Source organism: Annulohypoxylon maeteangense, assembly GCF_022496945.1.
Source record: "Annulohypoxylon maeteangense strain CBS 123835 unplaced genomic scaffold GGS22scaffold_17, whole genome shotgun sequence".
Lineage (NCBI taxonomy): Eukaryota > Fungi > Ascomycota > Sordariomycetes > Xylariales > Hypoxylaceae > Annulohypoxylon > Annulohypoxylon maeteangense.
The window spans coordinates 581,775-599,281 of NW_025953264.1; the positions used below are offsets into that span (position 1 = coordinate 581,775).

Genomic DNA, 17,507 nt, shown 5'->3' on the forward strand with positions numbered 1-17,507 from the left:
ATTTTGAGGATTAGTTGATGAGAACCGTAAATGTACCTTTCCATATTAAAAACCCTTCGGAAGTACAATACAGAATCTAGAATATCGCAAACGACATACATATATGTATGAAGTCCAATGAGAACATCAATTAAATAGATTAATAGGTACGTACTACATGTACTTTGTAGGTGGCGGGGTCACAGGGCGTAGGTATCTCCTACATAATCCAACGCAACCACAGCCTCGCTACCTCCACGAGGCACAATTCATGCCCGATAGTTTCTGAGACCGATCTCGAGCTGTAATTTACCCGTAAAGCCCGGGATATCTTACGCTTTCAAAACAATCTTATAGACTTCAAATCACTCAATATGACCTCGAAACTCTACGAACGATGAACCGATGCGGAGAGGAGTCGGAACAAGGGGCGGAGATACGGCCCCACCTGCACCGGTCGCTGTCGTCCCAAGCCTCCACTCGAGACGAATCAGTTCAATCTCCAGGACAAGAGTGCGCCGTCCGGCTCCGTTGTATTCACCCTCCTAACGACAGCGACGACTCAGACATCGATATCATTGCCATCCATGGCTTAGACACAAAGTCGCCCGATACATGGATCTGGAAAGATCCCAAGAATCCTAGCAAGTCTGGGGTGAACTGGCTGCAAGACAAGGATATGCTCCCCAACTTAGTCGGCCGCGCTCGCATTTTCACTTGCGACTGGCCGGCCGACTTATACGAAGATTCGAACTTGGTCCCAAAAATGATTGACGAATTTGCTCGGCTTCTGCTAAACAGCATCCGAAGTCTCTCAGAAGAAAATCGGCCTATCCTCTTCATTACATCATGTCTTGGTGGCATCATCCTCATAAAGGCTCTTTGCATGGCTACCGGAAAGTATTCTTGCATAAAAACGTCTGCCCGTGGTTTTATCTTCCTTGCCACACCGTTTCGAGGTATATCGTCCCCAGATATAGTTCATTGGGGAGAACCGTTTTTGAGAAACTGGGCTTCCATCCAAAACAAACATGTGACTACACTACTGGGCAACACGAAGTCAACCTCCGACCTTAGAGAAGCTGTTCGCGGGTTTACGCAGATATGTATAGAGCAAAACTACGAAATCTGTACTTTCTATGAACAAGGCGTCTCCAATTTATCTCACAAAGTGCCTTTTATCCCATCATATATCTTATCATATGTCTTTGGGCCTCCAGAAGTGGTAAGAATCGCAGGTTGAAGCTACTTGATTCATTCGCTAACGTCTACCAGTTGGTTGACGTAAATTCTGCGACTCTAGACATTGATGACCATCCACTGCCGCTCGATCGACCTCATGTATTAATGAATAAGTTCCAAGGCCCTTTGGATGCGGATTACAAAGCGGTTTCAAGGGAAGTTAAACGCCTCCTTGCAAAGGTTCGGGCAGGTACACCACTCGAAAAAGCGGATACTTGGATACATAACAATTACTATACCAAAGAAACACTCAAAATTCAGCGACTATCAGGCGACCTTTTACCGATGGACCAGTGCTATGTCAATCTTGCCATCGTAAGGCAGATTGGTAAAGATAGCTCTATGGATATTGCTCACCAGTCTTCCCCATTTTCACTCTCTAGTCGACTACGAGTTGAGGAACCGGACGAAAAACTCCAAGTCGAGCTCCAAGCCTTGTTTAACCCTCGCAAAATGTCCGACGGTAGCATAAAGCAACCTAGAAGAATACTAATCCGTGGCCGTGCCGGAGTTGGGAAAACTACTTTATGTAAAAAAATCGTCCATGACTTTATCCACAGTAACACATGGAAGAACTTGTTCCAACGCATACTTTGGATACCGTTACGAAATATGAAATTTACGAGACCCTGCAATTTTAAAACATTGCTCTATAACCAGTATTTTGTTCATTGTCCAGAAGGGAAGAATCATGCTTCCAATCTGAATGATGTCATACAGCATCCAATTCCCAATGGTGGAAGAACGTTGTTTATCCTCGACGGTCTAGATGAAGTTCAGAATCTGGGTGGCGAACAGAATAATGAGTACCAGGTTTTGACAGACCTTCTGAAGCAGCCTGACGTAATCATCACGACCAGACCGCATGCTACATTTCCAGCAGGTTCTGGACAGTTTGACCTTGAATTAGAAACGATTGGATTTTACCCGTATCAAGTACAATGCTACCTCGAAAAGGTCGTGCAAGACCTGCCCACTCTCCAAGGTATCCTATCGTCCATCCAGAAGCACTGGCATATTCAGAGCCTTGTTCGAATACCGATTCAGTTAGATGCGCTCTGCCTCGCCTGGGACGAGATACCTAATAACCCTACCCCAGAGACTATGACGACCGTATACAAGGCTATTGTACTCCGCTTGTGGAAGAAAGATATCGTACGACTTAGAGAAAAGGGTGATCCGGAGTATCCTATAACAAAGTACACCCTTCCGTCCCAGATATGGGATCTTAGCGACCCTGATAGTCAACTACTTGGATGTTTCGCCTTTAGTGGAATGTACAGTAATGAGGTTGAATTTCAACCAGAACATCAAAATAAGGTGTATGGGCTGATATCATCTTGGACCGCATTACCTACCCAAGTGAAAATTTCATTTCATGATCGGCTTGGATGTCTCTCATTCCTGCGATCGTCAGACCCCTCGATAGACACATCTAATCGAAGTTATCACTTCTTGCACCTAACATTCCAGGAGTTCTTTGCAGCGCATTATTTTGTTAGGCAATGGATGTTGGCCGAAGATCTCGAATACTTAGATCTGAATTCTGGAAACAAGCAAAGATCTAGTCCCGTAGATTTCCTGAACCAGAACAAGTATGACCCACGATACAACATCATGTGGCGGTTTACCACGGGATTACTTGAAGCCGAGGGAGCAGACGAAGCAACCAAGTTTTTCCAACAGCTCGAAAAAGAACCACGCGACCTTTTAGGACCAACTCATCAGCGACTAGTTATGCATTGTTTTAGCGAAGTGGTTGATCCACAGTCTCGACCAGAATTGGCAGAAAAGCTATCGCAATGGCTACTCTTCGAAGGTGACTTAACGGAACACTTACGCTTGGTTTCTGAATCTGGTGTCCCTGACCAAGTTCTGTACATCACTCTAGAAGCTGTTCAGAAAGGCAAAGAACGGCGAATGTTACAAATGCTTGATCCCCCCAGATATTTATCAGATCCGATTATCAAATATCTCGTTTCATTGTCATCAGACAAAGACACGGATATCCAAAAATGGGCACTTCAAGCCTTATCCCATCAATTTAACCTACCAAAGGATTCCCTCATGAGACTAGTAGGATTATTCCTAGACGAGAATACGAATGCGGATACCATATCTGCTCTTTCTTTCGTCATGAGATGGCAATCAAATTTACCAGAGGAAACAATTACAGCTCTGGTAAATACTATTGAAAGTCTAAGCAGCAATTGTAAGAGTCAAAATAGCCGGCTACGTGAGTTGGGTAACATCTTGAAACATCAACGGAACTTTTCGGAAAATGCCGCCACAACTCTCATAACATTGCTGGAAAATCCAGATCAACAGAAAAGATATACAGCTTTGGAGATTATAGTGATCTCGTCAAATATATCAAAGAAAGTCGCTGCAGCTCTAGTAAAATTAATTAGAAATACTTCTAATATTTTCTCAGAAGAACCTTTGACCAGGTCTTTCAAAGAAGGAAGAAACGCAGCATTAGTAAATCCCATCACAGGTTTCGACGAAATTCCGGGATTTGAAAACTTACGGAAGCGATATACGACTTTGCAGACTATATTGAGCCAGTTCAATATATCAGAGGAAACCGCTGCAGAGCTTGTAACATCAATTAATGATTCTAATGGTAGGATCGCGATGGGAACCAGGACTGGAGCTTTCGACAAACAATCAAACTTATCGGAAGAAACTTCCATAGTCCTTGTACAACTACTCCAAGATCTAGATTGGGAGGTCCGAAAAGCCGCTACTAAAAGCTTGAAAGCCCAATTAAACTTATCAGAACAAACCCATACCGCTCTTGATACATTACTTCAAAATGCGGATGTGATTAATCAATCTTTCGCCGCCGACGTCCTTGGAAAACTGCCGAGTTTACCAGAACAGACTGTTGCGGGTCTTATGGAGCTGCTCAAGAATCAGGATGATGATGTTCAAGCCAACGCGGCTATATTCTTGGAAAGGCAGTTGAAGTTATCGGACCAGAGCATTGCAACTCTTTTAGCACACCTTCAAAACGAAGATCGGAGGATCAGCTCTAGGGCTACTCAGATCTTGGAGAAACAATCAAATTTACCAGGACCATATATTGCAACTCTTGCACTGTGGCTCAACAAGGCAGATATAGATGATTCAACTCGAATTTCCATTGGCTATGCCCTCAGTAAACAATCAATCTTATCAAAGGAGACAGTCTCCGCATTGATAAAACTGCTGGGGGATAAGAAAGAAAGTGTGCAGTTTGCTGCTCTTGTGGCCCTAAGCAATCAATCAAACTTACCAAAGGAAATCATCCCAGTTATAATAAGAGCACTCAAAAGCAAATATGTTACGTTTGACGTTACTAAGGTCCTTGAAAGGCAATCAGAACTATTACAAGAAGCCGCTAGATCTCTTCTAGATACTTTTGAAGGCCTAGACGAGGTTTCTCAATCTCGCGTCACCCGAATCCTCGAAACTAAATCAAACTGGCCAGAGGACACCGTCGACCGTCTTTTGCGGTTACTCAAATACTCGGGCAGGAGAAATGAATTTAGTATGACTGGAGTCTTATTAAATCAATCTGATTTATCAAAGCGGTCTGCTGAATCTCTCTTATGGATGAGTAAATACAAGTATTATCGGGGTATGTTTGTGGGAGAGATGAGGCGGGGGTCAGGCATGAAGAATATTATCAATGCCTTACCATCGTCTATGGATTCCCAAACTATGAAACTCCTCTATGGGGCTCTTTTATGTTACGGTTTCTCGGGGGAGGTTTTGTTATATATCAGCGAAGACTCAGGCTTGTGCATTGTCCAGCCAGACAAATCACGAACATTTTTCTTGAAGCAGCCTAATTCACCTAAACAGACATTGGAAGAAGTTAAAAAATGGAGAGAATATTGGAATACCCGTAATCGCAACTTGTGGTAATGGCTTGTCGGAACGATGATATTTTCTACTACCATCACTCGTCGTACTTTGGAAGAGGGCTGGAGGGTTTGTGCTCGTTTTTTAATGATGCTGATATTGGTTTGTTAGGCGTTAGGCGATAGGAGTGACGGTGTTCTGGTCCATTGAAGGAAATGAAAATGGCTCAGGGTTTAGTAGGATTGGGCTTAGGGGGTGAACAACAATTTGGTTGTTTTCTTGCACCTGAAACACGATACACCTCATGCATCATGCTAATGCCCCCGCCTGTACTCACCCATAAGGTCATTGATCTTTCCAAATCACTTGAATGCCACAGAAATATGGCATTTCACATTCTGTGACTATATTTTTGTGCTTTCTCACTTCCTACTTCCTAGTTAGCTCGGTATCTGACCCCGCATCATTGGTACTAATTTCAATCAATTCTCAGCGCGTATATCACACTCATAAAATGTCGCGTAGGAAAGCCCTGCTCATCGGCATCAATTACTATGGTACAGACCATGAATTAAATGGCTGCATTAACGATGCTGAAAACATTCGCAATTTTCTCGTCGAGGAGAGGGGGTTTTCACCAAGTGACCACGACATGGTGATGCTTTCTGACAGTCCAGAGAATGAGGGGACTCCATTTTTCCCCACAGCAGCCAACATAATGGCTGGTATTAACTGGCTTGTAACGCGAAACCAGCCTGGTGACGTACTCTGGCTGAGTTATTCTGGCCATGGAGGTTAGCAAAGAGTTCCATGACCCCGCGATGGAATACAGGCTCAAGTTAATAACTCTGTATAGGTCAGGTTAGAAATGATGAGAGAGAGTCGGGGTAAGCACAGAAAAGGTAAATACTTGCGTAATCTAAGTAGTGTCTAATCTCCAACAGTTTCGACGATACAATATGTCCCGTTGACTTTATGGAGAACGGGCAGATCCCGAGTCAGAAGGTGAGCTCACTAAAGCCACCAGCCTGCCTTTTCTGCTTTTTAATCTAACCTGTACCTCCGAGTAGTTGCATCGGGCAATCGTCTCTCCAATGAACCCCGAATGCCGCCTTACTATCTTGTTTGACTGTTGCCACTCTGGCTCCGCGTGCGAGCTACCCTACGTCTACCGCCCAGACGAGGAGGGCAATGTCAACATGGTCGACACGATTAAGCAAGGCATCGGACTGATTCGCGCAGCAGAGGGGCTCTTCGAAGGTGGATTTTCCATGTCCAAGATCGACGACGCTAAGATGCTACTGGGTGGTGCGACCGATTTTTTCAATGGGCTGCATCATCGACGGAATCAAGATGTCGACGAGGATGGACTCGCGCCAGAAGAATTTGAGGAGCATTGGGAGACTGAAGGAAAGGATGTCTGGATGTTTTCCGGATGCGCGGACAACCAGACATCTGCGGACACGTCTATCGCTGGCGCGCCGACCGGAGCGATGTCTTGGGCATTGGTTAGGACTCTGAGAGAAAATCCCGAACAGTCCTATATCAATGTGCGTTTAGAGAATAGATTCTTATTGGATTATCGCTAACGATCTTGTAGATCCTCCAGAATACCAGAGAGGAACTTGCGCAGAAGTATTCCCAGATTCCGCAGCTGAGCTGTGGTGGGAGATACGATCTGGACCAGCCGCTGGTAGTAAGTAGATATAAATCTCCTATAGACTCTTCCTTTATTTTATAATTTTTTGCTAATCGGTAGGATAGTTGTAGAAAACGAGCCACAAGGTGGCGAGCAGATAGATTCTGTAAAGGGCGGCGTTGAAAGTCATGGAAGGGCAACTTTATTCGTGGTTCTGCACTTCAGCATCATCTTGCCTCAAATAATGGGGAGATTATATCTAATATCTTAGACTATAACTAGGTACCTAGTCAATAAATGGATACTATTTCTACCAACTAGATGTAGGATACTGATTAGGTAGAGTTGATTGTCTTCCCCTTTTACCCCTTAACCACCGTAGGTATTATGTAAGTAACATTAGGTAATCCTGATGAGTAATTTTGATGAGTAATATTGATGAGGTAATTGAATTAGTCATGTCTTAGTCACGTGATGGAGCTGACGGTAACACAGTCCGTTACTACTAACCTAAATCAATCCATCTACTCTTCAACAAAAGATGAATTATCCAGGCATGAACGAGTGTCAAGATAAAAATATTGCACCACATGTCTTTTAACTTTACCAAACCTCTCGACTACAATCAACCACGGGAAATTCTACGTTGATTAAAACCTCAATAATCTAACGTCCGGAATCTTACGCGCGCTCCATTGAGCTCTTCGTCAAGATGAATAGGGATACTACCCACCTTCTTGGTAAGTCAACTCATGTTAATTTCAGTGATCTACATACACACTGAGATCATTCGTGACGATCCCTTGCCGCATAACCACATTTGAATGTCGGACAGGAATGACACTCTCATCCAGCACAAAGTTAGATGATCATTTCAATCATCAAACATGAATTTATTTCGGAAATCGCAATGCTCATCTCTGAGATTGTAATATTCTTAGATTGCGAAGTTCGATGCTAACATCAGTTCACATAGACACGCATAACCGCAAGATTGCGACTATCGTAGGACGCTTCAGCAACATCGTTGCGGCCGCTACTGCATCAATTTACGAGAACCCCAACACAATCGAGCAAGCCTCCTCAAACAGTCTGAAAATGCAGACCGAGGCTTCTGCCTTGGTAAGAAATGCCCATTCTATTTCTCCTTCACTATCACCCACCTCCCCATACACGTACACATAACTAACCATCCCCAGGTCTCCGAGATCCAAGGTCTCCTCTCTCTCAACCGCCAGCTCAAGCTTCTCTGGATGAGCGGCCCACTCCGCCAACCAGGCGAGGAGGACGCGCGGGAGGCCGTGATCGATGCGCAGGCCAACTCAGTAGTGCAGCTGTATGACCAAGCGCTCGTGATGCGCGACGCTGCGATCGCCAAGATCATGAAGGACAAGGCCGAAGGCGGCGCGCACAGCAACGTTGACTCTTAGGCTGGACCGCGCGTGATCCACGCGACCCCTGCCACCCCACGCGCAGCTTAGCCTTATGCGCGACGAGTACGGCAACGGTCTCGCCTAGATGTACGAGGTGGAGTTCTTCCACGCTATGGAATTTAACGGTTTACTCGGCCCTGATGAAGTGGACAAGGACGGCCACGGTGCTGCGTATTGAGAATAACACCTTCTTGCCCCAAAATCGGAAGTACGTGCGTGACCTGAGGAGAAAAAGCTGGTAGGAGTTGGTTGGACATTTCTTGGGAGCCTCTCGAAGCCGAGGCTGATGAGTTGGGTGTCGATGATACCTTCGACTATAGTGATTACGCAGATGCTTATTATAGTGCCGAGACGACCGTTTATTCTTCCGCGAAGGAGATCGTGTATCGTAACCTAGATACCTCTTTCAGTATTATCCGTATCGGTGAAGGAGAGGGATCCGTAATCACTAAGACCCCTACCGCCGAGGGGAGGGGGAGGATGACAGGATGGTGTTACCCGATATACGTCCTTTCGAAGCTGATTGATTTTCGTGGGATTGGTCACACGTTTACGATGCTGCGGTTGTTTGGGTTGAGATTGGATGGCTGACGAGATACCTAATGGCCTTCAATATCAATGCCTACTACATGGGTGGACTAATCAAAGCATTGACCTTTTACGATGGAAATTTGCTTTAGCTATGAACGTATTCTTGTTACACGCAGATGCTAATGCCTTGAGCTGATTCTAAGCTACATGGAAAGTGATGGCACCTACTCTTCCGGATCCTCCTCCCCATCGTCTCCTAGCTCATCTTCTAGCTCCTTGGGTATACCTCCTACTCTCGTCACCGCCGCGTCGATACCTCCGGCCGTAACCCAGAGGAAGTAGCCTAGCTTGTAGTTGTCGATCTGGTGGAAGAACGTGTGGAATCTGCAGTGTGTTAATAAACTATACTCGCATTCCCAGAATAAGAATTTACGAGGAATAACTTACGAATTCTCCCTCTCTTCCAACTCAAAGATGTGGCGGTAAATCTGCGAGTCCTTGAACTCCTGGATCTCCTTCTCGTAATTTCCGAAGTCGAGTTCCGCAAGGCCGAACTGGTCCCTGGCACGCTTGTTATAGGTCTCGAACACGGGTCTTTCTAGGAGCAGACCAAGACTCGGCGCCTTGGGGATGCTGACTAGGGTAGACTCGTAAGTCTCTTTGATCCTGGAGAAGGGTGTGGCGCATCGGGTAACAAGGACGGCCATGCCGACCATCTTGCGGATTTGATGCATCATGAAGGACTGCCCGTGAACCTTGAGAGAAAGCCACTCCGTGTCGTTGATCTGGATTGGTTGAGGGTTGACGATGAAGGATCGAATGGTCCGCTTGGATGAAGGGTCCGAATGTTGTTTCCGAATGGTGTAGTTGTGGAAATTGTTGGTACCTTTGTATTGATCTAGCGCTTGCTGAAGCTGGGATATTCGGTCTGGGGTGACTCGGTAGCGTCGTTTTGCAGCTACGTAGGCTGCCTTGAGTTGCTTCAAAGCACGGTCTACGGGGTGTATCTCTTTAGGCTTATTCACCTCTGAGACTCCCGTGCCTTCGGTTTGAGTAAAAGTGGTGTCTACCTCGACGTTCAATTCTTCCACGGAATCATGTTGCGCGGGATTAGAAGTTTCTGTTGGCTCAGCATCTGGCTTGCTTACAGAGACTTCTTCCTTAGTCTCAGTTGAGATATCTTCTGACGTCTCGTTTAATGATTCGGGGTTCTCGGTCTCTTCTGTGGGCTTCGTATCGTAGGATTCGCTGACCACTGCATTCATGCGCCTCATGACAGTCTCTCGGACGTTGGGATCCAAGCTATCCAAGATTGGCTGAATATCATTCTTTCGTACCTCATCCCAATAGTCTTTAACTTCACCTAATCGCTTTGCGTATTCTTCTTCGACACCATGCTCTTTAGCGGACTCAAGAACATTCTTTCCTAGGAAGCTTTCGGGATGGGGAGGTAATAGGCAATAACTTGGCATCAAGTATTCGTACCACCTTGAATCGCAAGCTTGATAGCAACTGAAGGAGTTGTTTGTCCGTTGAATACCCCATACGCGAATCTGGGGAGGCAAGTTTTCGTTGATCTTCTTTACGACGTCAGGGTCCTGAATGATGAGTTTTAATGATATCATATTCCCCGCGGCATGGACGCCCTTGTCGGTCCTTGCGCACCGTACAAAGCTTGACTTTCTCAAGTCATCGGCATTGGCTTTCGAAATAGCATTCGCGGCTACGAAAGCGGCGAATATATCTCCCTCGATTGTTTTTTCCTTATGATTGATCTGTAAACCATGGTATCCCGTACCATCATACCCAATCATAACAGCTACCTTGCGCTTCGGTTTGCGCTCTTCGGCGGCAATCTCTTCCTCGGGGAATTGGATACTCATGTAACTGGGTTCGCTAGGTTTCGTGGAATCTCCGTTGTCTTCTAGTCTTCTGCGCTTTCGTTCTTGCCATTCCTTTTCGTTGCGCTCGCGTTTACTCATAGGACCCCGGCTGCTAGCTGGTTAGTAGGTATTGGCGTAAGTTCCTTGAGCCAGTTGGCAGAGGTTGGAACTTACCTCTCCTTGCCCCGCCCTGGACCATTGCGCTTGAAGTCTTGACCTCTTCGACGGCCATTGGCATTGAACTTTCCGTTTGCGTGTTTGTTTCGGTCGTCACGACGATTTGGCCCCGCAGCATCTGAATGTGTCGTCGGGGTTGAGTTCGTGGAGACATGAAATGTAGGTTCGGATGAATTGCTGTTGAGTACAGACGATTGTTTGGAATCGCCGCTTGGCGCATCGCGCATAGCGTCTTCGGCAACCATGTGGAAATGCGATGGGAAATTCGCATCGTCTTCAATGCCAAATTATTTGAAGTTTGAGAAAAGTTGGATTTAGAAAGAGAGAAAAGATCTACCTAGGAAGGTCCCTCCATTATCGATAAGAGACTAGCACGATATTAGGTAATATGCTGACAAAGGCATATTTTAAAGGTTATCGCCTGCTTAGTAAGGTCTCACACTCACGTAAGCAGCCTCTCTTTATTTAAGAGTACGTAAGATTCCGAATTTCAAAAAAACAAATCCTATCTATGCATTTTCTCCAAGACGGCTACTCAGGATTTTCTTGATATAACATCTCATAAATGCCTATATCTGCTGCCTTTTTATCTAAATTATCTGACCATTCAATGTTGATGTGTGGTTTTTTCGATAATCTCTCGACAACATCTAAATATCTGTTCTTGGTAGCTACCTAATGACAACACCAATAACCAATGCATAGCCCCTCCATCCAGAGGCGATGAGGGGCAGCTGAATGCAATAGGTACATTAACACCTATTATATCAATCTTTAGGCACATCATTTCTTATTTTAGTGATAAGTAAGTACCTAAACGCTTAGCTCATGCATCGCTAAAAGAAATTTACCAAACCGCCAATACCGCGGCGATTGGACGCGACGCATTTTTATACAGAGGTGCGCTAAATAAAAGTTACAGCACCTAGAGCCCCCCATAAGCCCGTTATAAAAACAAGTTCTTACTGTTTATGTAAGTGGAGATGTAATAACATAGCTTTGACAATATCCTTCGCTCTACTTCCTATATCGCGCACACTATGCGTCAAATACGACTTCAATGACCGAGTCATGAGCACCATCAGGCCTCGTAATGTTGGCAATGCGGAATCTCTTGTCAGCCGCAGCCAGTAGAGCTTCCCACCCACCCTTACTTCTCTCTTTGCCATTGAATCCGGCCATCATGAAGATATCCGCAACCCTATTATCCGTGTTAGAAAACTGTATTGAATGAAAAAGATTATTTTAATAAAGGAATGAACGTAGAAATTCCGACTTGCCTTTGCATTTGATCTTTCGTATGGTTCGTTTCACTCAAGGGAGGGAGAACAACTTCGGATATCCAGATCTTGGTTCCCTTTTTGAGGGCCGGTACTAAATTCTTCAGGATCTTAGCACCATATTGATCGCTCCAGTCATGGAAAATGTGGCGGAAGAGGTATGCGTCTGCCTGATGCGTCACCTTCTCTGTAAAGAAGTTGTAGCTTGCAAACTCCAGCCTGTTCTTCAAATCTTCAGGGACCTCGACATCGGCGATGACCTCTGGAAGGTCCAGTACGACGGCTTTCTTGACGTGAGGGTGGGTCCGAAGTACTTTTACAAGTTACTGTTAGCATCTGGCTGGTAGCCAGGCACCTTCCGCCGGACACGATAGGAATCGGGGTTTCTTACCTAGATGGCACAGGTCGCCGCCAGATCCTCCAATATCGACAATTGTCTCTGGGCACTGACTTTTATCTGCCCATGGTAAACTGTCAACGAAGTATGATGACCTCAAAGCTAGGGATTTATTCGACATCCCCATAGCTGAACGGAAGCGAGCCACCCGTTTCTCGTCTTCTGCAAGATAGTCAAAGATGTTCTTGCTCGGATCAGAAATTTCCTCTTTATTGATCCCATTCTCTTTCACGGCTTTAGCCTCTCTAAACGCCAATACTGAAGCCGAATGTCCTGGCTCGCCACTATCTGGGAATCGCTGGATACTCTCAACTATCTTAGAGCATCCTGATAGCTGCTCGTCAATGAACAAACCCAACATGTCCTTCAGCTGGGGTACAGTAAGTGCGGATGAGATAGCGTTGTGTCTGATAGACACATCTGGGGTGACTTCCTTAAAGACGCGGAAAGCGATAGCACCTTGGACTATACGACGCGTGTTATCTTCTGGGAGACCACAGCTCTTCGCAAGATCTTCGTACGAGATCTCATCTCCTGGAGAAAGGGGCACATGAGAAGCGATGTCAAATTCATATAGTGTTTGGAAAATAGCTATCAAAGCGGGCTATGGTTGTAGGAAATTATTAACCACCATTACTCAAGATTTGATACTAGGTACTTACAGTGGGAAATAACAATCTGAGGAGATGTCCTAATGGGCCTAATAGACGGGAGTGTAGTTCGTCGAGAGTCTCAAGGAGCTCACCACGAGTGGTTTCTAAAGAATGAGGTAGTTCAATTTGCGGCGGAGCTCCCAACGCAAGGGAAAACTGGGCTGTAGGCGATCCTTCCAATCCGTCCTCAATGATCCGTGTGTTGCGCTCGATGATTGTCGCAAGCTCGGAAATGGATCTCAGGGGTGCCATTGTGACGGATAGGGGTAAAGAAGATAGTTTTCAGAATTTGGATAGAGATACTGAGAGCTATGTCCTTGGATTGTAAGTATGAGATTTGATGAGTCTGAGTATAATTTTATTGAAAAATACACGAGGGAGTTCGAGTCTTTAAGTAAGTGTTTCTGCCTGCTAGGTGTTCAGCTCAGGAGTATTCTGTACAGGGTTGCGACCGCAACGCCCGATTCCCGAAATAAAATGCCGAGTCCGGTGGTCCCACATCTTTCCGGAGCATATTTTCGGACTTAGTAACAAATCCTTCCACCTACCTAGTACTCAAGTACGCCGAAATTGAGAAGGAATAATATCAGTAGTACCTGCCAATGTTGGGTCCATCTGTCACTGAATAAAAAACGATAGATGCTTGAGATTCGCGCTATAAATTTAGTGTACTGCGGTGGAAACGTGGTACGAGTTGGCAGCCATGGAGATGATGTTCTTCACCTACCAACTTCGTAGACTAAGATGAAGAGATTGAATCCATAGCAAATATTCTGTCCTTATATTTTCTTCCTCCCTTTTTCGAAATGGAAAGTACATCTTAACTTGCGATGTATTTTAGCTCTTTTAAAGGGACTATTCCTATTACTCCTTGCTGACTCTAGCGTGACCTTCTGAGATACAGCGCCGTTGCCCCGCATTGGACCTGTACCACCACCCATTTTCTACACATCTTCATCCTGGAGACGAGGAATCAGCATTGCCGAGTTGCAAGAATACCATTAGAACAGCCGAATACCTGATTCTGTTAGCTAATCGACCGCCCAGTCTTGATATCGGGTAGGTAACTTACGCAGCGGTAGCAGCTAAGGTTTCTGATGGCTTTGCTACTGTGGCGTATGAAACGGTCACTAGAAATATCACTATGAATGCTGTGATGACCCCTAACTTAGTGTATGGCGCCTTAATGGCCGCAAGGATCCAGATAGGTGCAATGAGCATGAGCATGCCAATGATCGATAGCGCAATGGTTGTGATGAAATCGATCCGATTATCATCTGCATATCTCCGGACTTTTCTATCGACTTCCCGTATATCAGAAGGGAGGTCCTTCTTCCATAGCCAATGAAAACGGAAGACGATATGAGTTTCCAGAAAACGACGCATGGAGGCTTTATCAGAGTTGGTGACATTTATGAGGTCTTCCTTATGGGTGATGAAGCGCCTTTCTTCCTCCATGATTGCCCCGTCGTTGTTATGAAACCAGTTATTCACGTTAGAGATTATATGGGCAGATGCAGGACCTCGCGAGCGTAGTTCAGAGTGCGCTAGTAGGATTTCGTCTATCTCATCAATAACTGGTGACACGACTCTCGGGAGTTTGATGGATGATGCAAAAATATACTTACTATAGTCCTTAAGCTTATCGCATATTTCCATCGTCAAGGCTGCCCGGTCTGATTGATCGTCTCTGATGCTTCCATTATTGACATCTTCAGCGCTCTTTGCATAATACTTCTCATCCAATTTGCTCAAGCGTTCCTCAAGAGCTGACAGATGATCCTGTAGGGTTAACAGGACTCGGGCATTGAGTGTGTCAAACCGACGAACGACGAAGAAGTCTGGATCTGATGCCACAAAATTCGTAAATCCTCTATATCCAGTGTATTTCCTGGCAAGTAGTGAGTATGCCACAGCGAGTACATGTCCCCTGAAGCTTCTGCATACCATGCTTTTTCGTCAATTTCATCTTGCGTGAGGACATGGGTGAGGTTCAACCCCGACTCAGCATGAACAACGGTCGGCATACCTAGTATTCACATAGCACCGCCTTGAAGTTTATTCTTTACTTATGTGGTTGTGGTTTATTTTCTTCGGAATTCTACCAAGTCCCTACTAGGTACGCTACGAAAAGTTAGCATATTAGGTACTAGGTACCTAGGAGGTAGGTTAGGCACCTTCGTTAAATGTTTACGATGATACTATTAGGTACCTAGAGGAATAGTGCTGACTATCGCTACTCGTAGGTACCTCCTAGTATAAAGCGGGGTTCGAAAGTTAGGGTTATTTAGTGGTTGATCGCAGCACTATCGAAGCATTGAAGCACTGCCTCAATAAACCTCCAATCAGGCACTACTGCGACGCACCTACTACTACCTAGCAGGCAGGGCATATAGGAGGGCATTTTTCCAGGGCTGAGTCTGCCTTCTCATCACCTACCCACCTACTCCCAAACACATTTCTACTTCAAAACTTCGAAATCTTTTCTAAGCACACCCTAGATAGTCCAATGACGCCAAAACTCATTCGTCAATGACATATGGGAATGGCTAAAATGTCACTAGAAATCAGAATACACAAATCAACTAGCCAGAATTGCACCAAGTCATCTTACGAGTTGTGTCTTGTGTATTCTCGGAAGAGACCGATCTTTCCCCCAAAACCCCGTCTTCCCCCTTCAGATAAGTTTTTCCTTTCAGCTGCTGAAGAAGCTCGTCTTCGAGCAGGGCAAGAGAAAAAAGGGTCCAGATCTCAACGGAAGGCTTGTTTAACCCCACCTTCTCGAGGAGAAAAGGGTGGCAACGGAGACGATGAACATAATCAGCGGAATAACGATGCAGGTGATAGTAACAGAAGCGGACGAGACTGTGGTAGTCCTGGAGACAACAGAGACGATGGAGGTGATGATGGAGGGGACGATAGGCGTGATAATAGATATGAATCATATGACGTTAAGAGAACCCGAGATGATCACGATATCGGAAGCGCATCGGCCCCATTTCACGTTAATTATCTATCCTTCGGAAAAGAGGAAGAAGATATTCGGGCATCGTGGAGATACGTCAGGGCCAGGAGAGGTGCTTACCACAACTCTAAACGGCTTGAAAATGCTTCATGGAGGGCATGGATGCAGTCAAAAATGAAACTAACGAAAGTGACCCCAGAATCTCTGAACTGGTCCGTTTCACCCCTTCACACAGCCGTGAGAAAGACAGTCTGTCTAATGAGATAATGTATGACAGGCTCAAGGATTGCGATGTTACTTGGCTATATGGCCCAATGCCTACCCCTAAAATTCCCGCCACTTCCCAAGAGACAACAACAGATAGCGCCCGAATGACAGCGCGCGAGTCAATCAATGGCGGAACTATTTTAAAGAGCAACAGGGCCATAGAGACTCAGGCGCTGCGTGATTTTGCACGCCGCGATCTGAAAATACCCATAGCCCCGACTGACCAGAGACAGGAGGTCAATAGCAAAAAAGAACGCCGACCATTTATTCATCGGGTTATGGCTGCTGCCATCAAGTTCTCAACTGCATTATCGCATAGACCCCGGGGAGACTCGACGCCAGCGGAATCTCGTCCAGAACAGAGGCATGTCTCAGCAGCTAGAAGCGAGAAACATGTAAGATTCCGCGATGTAGTGGAGCAATTCACGGTTGTGGATGAGAACGAGCACGGCGAGGAGGGTGAGACCAACGACATGTCTTCTTTAAATGCAGACAACACAGATAACGGATTCGGAGTGACGACAAAACCTAGCAAGGCCAATTTGCTGCCTCTTAACGACAGCAATAATAGGGCAAGGTTACAACCTGCAACTTTACGGCACGAAGAAGACATCGCAGATAAAATATTGAGCCCCAGTCCGGTGTTTGAGCTTCAATAGCTTTGAATTTGGTCTTTGAAAACTGCCACCGGTTTTTTTTCTTATGCGATACGAAGGATTAAAGAAGAAGGGCTATGAAGATAATAAATGCTAGGTAGAGACGTTGAAAATAGAATTCATCTACATCTATCCGCTAGATTTTAGTGATGGTTAGAGGGGCTCAGCCACTAAAAAAGGCGCCACAATGTGGGGGTAGTGGACGATTCAAAATTAGCTACCAACAGTGGTAGGCGCCTAGGGGCGCTGTACGAAACTTTAAAGCTCCTATTCTTAACAAAACATTTCAAATCATCATAAACTCATCCAGTCCTGTGCGATCGATCTCCCCGAAGCCTCTTTCTCAAACCGATACACGATTCGGTAACATGTACTCCGTGTAGCGAATTATGCCAACAGCTTTTCCAATCATGACGCGTCTTCGCTGTTCCAGTAGCGGCGCGGGAAAACTTGTCGCGAATATTCTCATATAATCCATGGCGTGTCGTCGACCGGGGGGGGGGGGGGGGGGGCGGGCGCGGGCGGGGGGGGGGGGGGGGGGGGAGAGGGGGGT

The 17,507-nt window shown here is 45.7% G+C and overlaps 7 protein-coding genes across 7 annotated transcripts; 4 read left to right on the plus strand and 3 right to left on the minus strand.

The window, feature by feature from the left end:
* Window positions 1-376: 376 nt before the first annotated feature.
* GGS22DRAFT_181385 (uncharacterized protein) lies at window positions 377-3,743 on the plus strand (the record flags this gene model as incomplete). The annotated part of the gene is made up of 3 exons (XM_047963860.1): window positions 377-1,150; window positions 1,225-3,098; window positions 3,656-3,743. The coding sequence occupies 3 exons, from the start codon at window positions 377-379 to the stop codon at window positions 3,741-3,743; spliced, it is 2,736 nt and encodes a 911-aa protein (XP_047815829.1).
* Window positions 3,744-5,587: 1,844 nt separating this feature from the next.
* Window positions 5,588-6,873, plus strand: GGS22DRAFT_191725 (peptidase C14; the record flags this gene model as incomplete). The annotated part of the gene is made up of 6 exons (XM_047965160.1): window positions 5,588-5,867; window positions 5,930-5,960; window positions 6,018-6,078; window positions 6,144-6,623; window positions 6,674-6,769; window positions 6,844-6,873. The coding sequence occupies 6 exons, from the start codon at window positions 5,588-5,590 to the stop codon at window positions 6,871-6,873; spliced, it is 978 nt and encodes a 325-aa protein (XP_047815830.1).
* Window positions 6,874-7,248: 375 nt separating this feature from the next.
* On the plus strand, window positions 7,249-8,835 carry GGS22DRAFT_171307 (uncharacterized protein). Its single transcript, XM_047962577.1, has 3 exons — window positions 7,249-7,452; window positions 7,689-7,834; window positions 7,912-8,835. Exons 1-3 carry the CDS (start codon window positions 7,425-7,427, stop codon window positions 8,140-8,142), a joined length of 405 nt encoding a protein of 134 aa, XP_047815831.1. The 5' UTR covers window positions 7,249-7,424; the 3' UTR covers window positions 8,143-8,835.
* Window positions 8,499-11,017, minus strand: GGS22DRAFT_53388 (pseudouridine synthase). The gene is made up of 3 exons (XM_047967354.1): window positions 10,734-11,017; window positions 9,124-10,668; window positions 8,499-9,060 (listed from the first exon to the last, which is right to left on the minus strand). Exons 1-3 carry the CDS (start codon window positions 10,979-10,981, stop codon window positions 8,901-8,903), a joined length of 1,953 nt encoding a protein of 650 aa, XP_047815832.1. The 5' UTR covers window positions 10,982-11,017; the 3' UTR covers window positions 8,499-8,900.
* A 757-nt stretch (window positions 11,018-11,774) lies between these two features.
* Window positions 11,775-13,318, minus strand: GGS22DRAFT_196161 (S-adenosyl-L-methionine-dependent methyltransferase; the record flags this gene model as incomplete). Its single annotated transcript, XM_047965780.1, has 4 exons — window positions 11,775-11,937; window positions 12,017-12,329; window positions 12,408-13,017; window positions 13,076-13,318. 4 exons carry the CDS (start codon window positions 13,316-13,318, stop codon window positions 11,775-11,777), a joined length of 1,329 nt encoding a protein of 442 aa, XP_047815833.1.
* A 371-nt stretch (window positions 13,319-13,689) lies between these two features.
* GGS22DRAFT_196164 (uncharacterized protein) lies at window positions 13,690-15,093 on the minus strand (the record flags this gene model as incomplete). The annotated part of the gene is made up of 3 exons (XM_047965781.1): window positions 13,690-14,084; window positions 14,139-14,957; window positions 15,014-15,093. The coding sequence occupies 3 exons, from the start codon at window positions 15,091-15,093 to the stop codon at window positions 14,021-14,023; spliced, it is 963 nt and encodes a 320-aa protein (XP_047815834.1). The 3' UTR covers window positions 13,690-14,020.
* Window positions 15,094-15,513: 420 nt separating this feature from the next.
* On the plus strand, window positions 15,514-17,107 carry GGS22DRAFT_53404 (uncharacterized protein). Its single transcript, XM_047967355.1, has 2 exons — window positions 15,514-16,243; window positions 16,309-17,107. The coding sequence occupies exons 1-2, from the start codon at window positions 15,606-15,608 to the stop codon at window positions 16,955-16,957; spliced, it is 1,287 nt and encodes a 428-aa protein (XP_047815835.1). The 5' UTR covers window positions 15,514-15,605; the 3' UTR covers window positions 16,958-17,107.
* The last annotated feature ends 400 nt before the right edge of the window (window positions 17,108-17,507 follow it).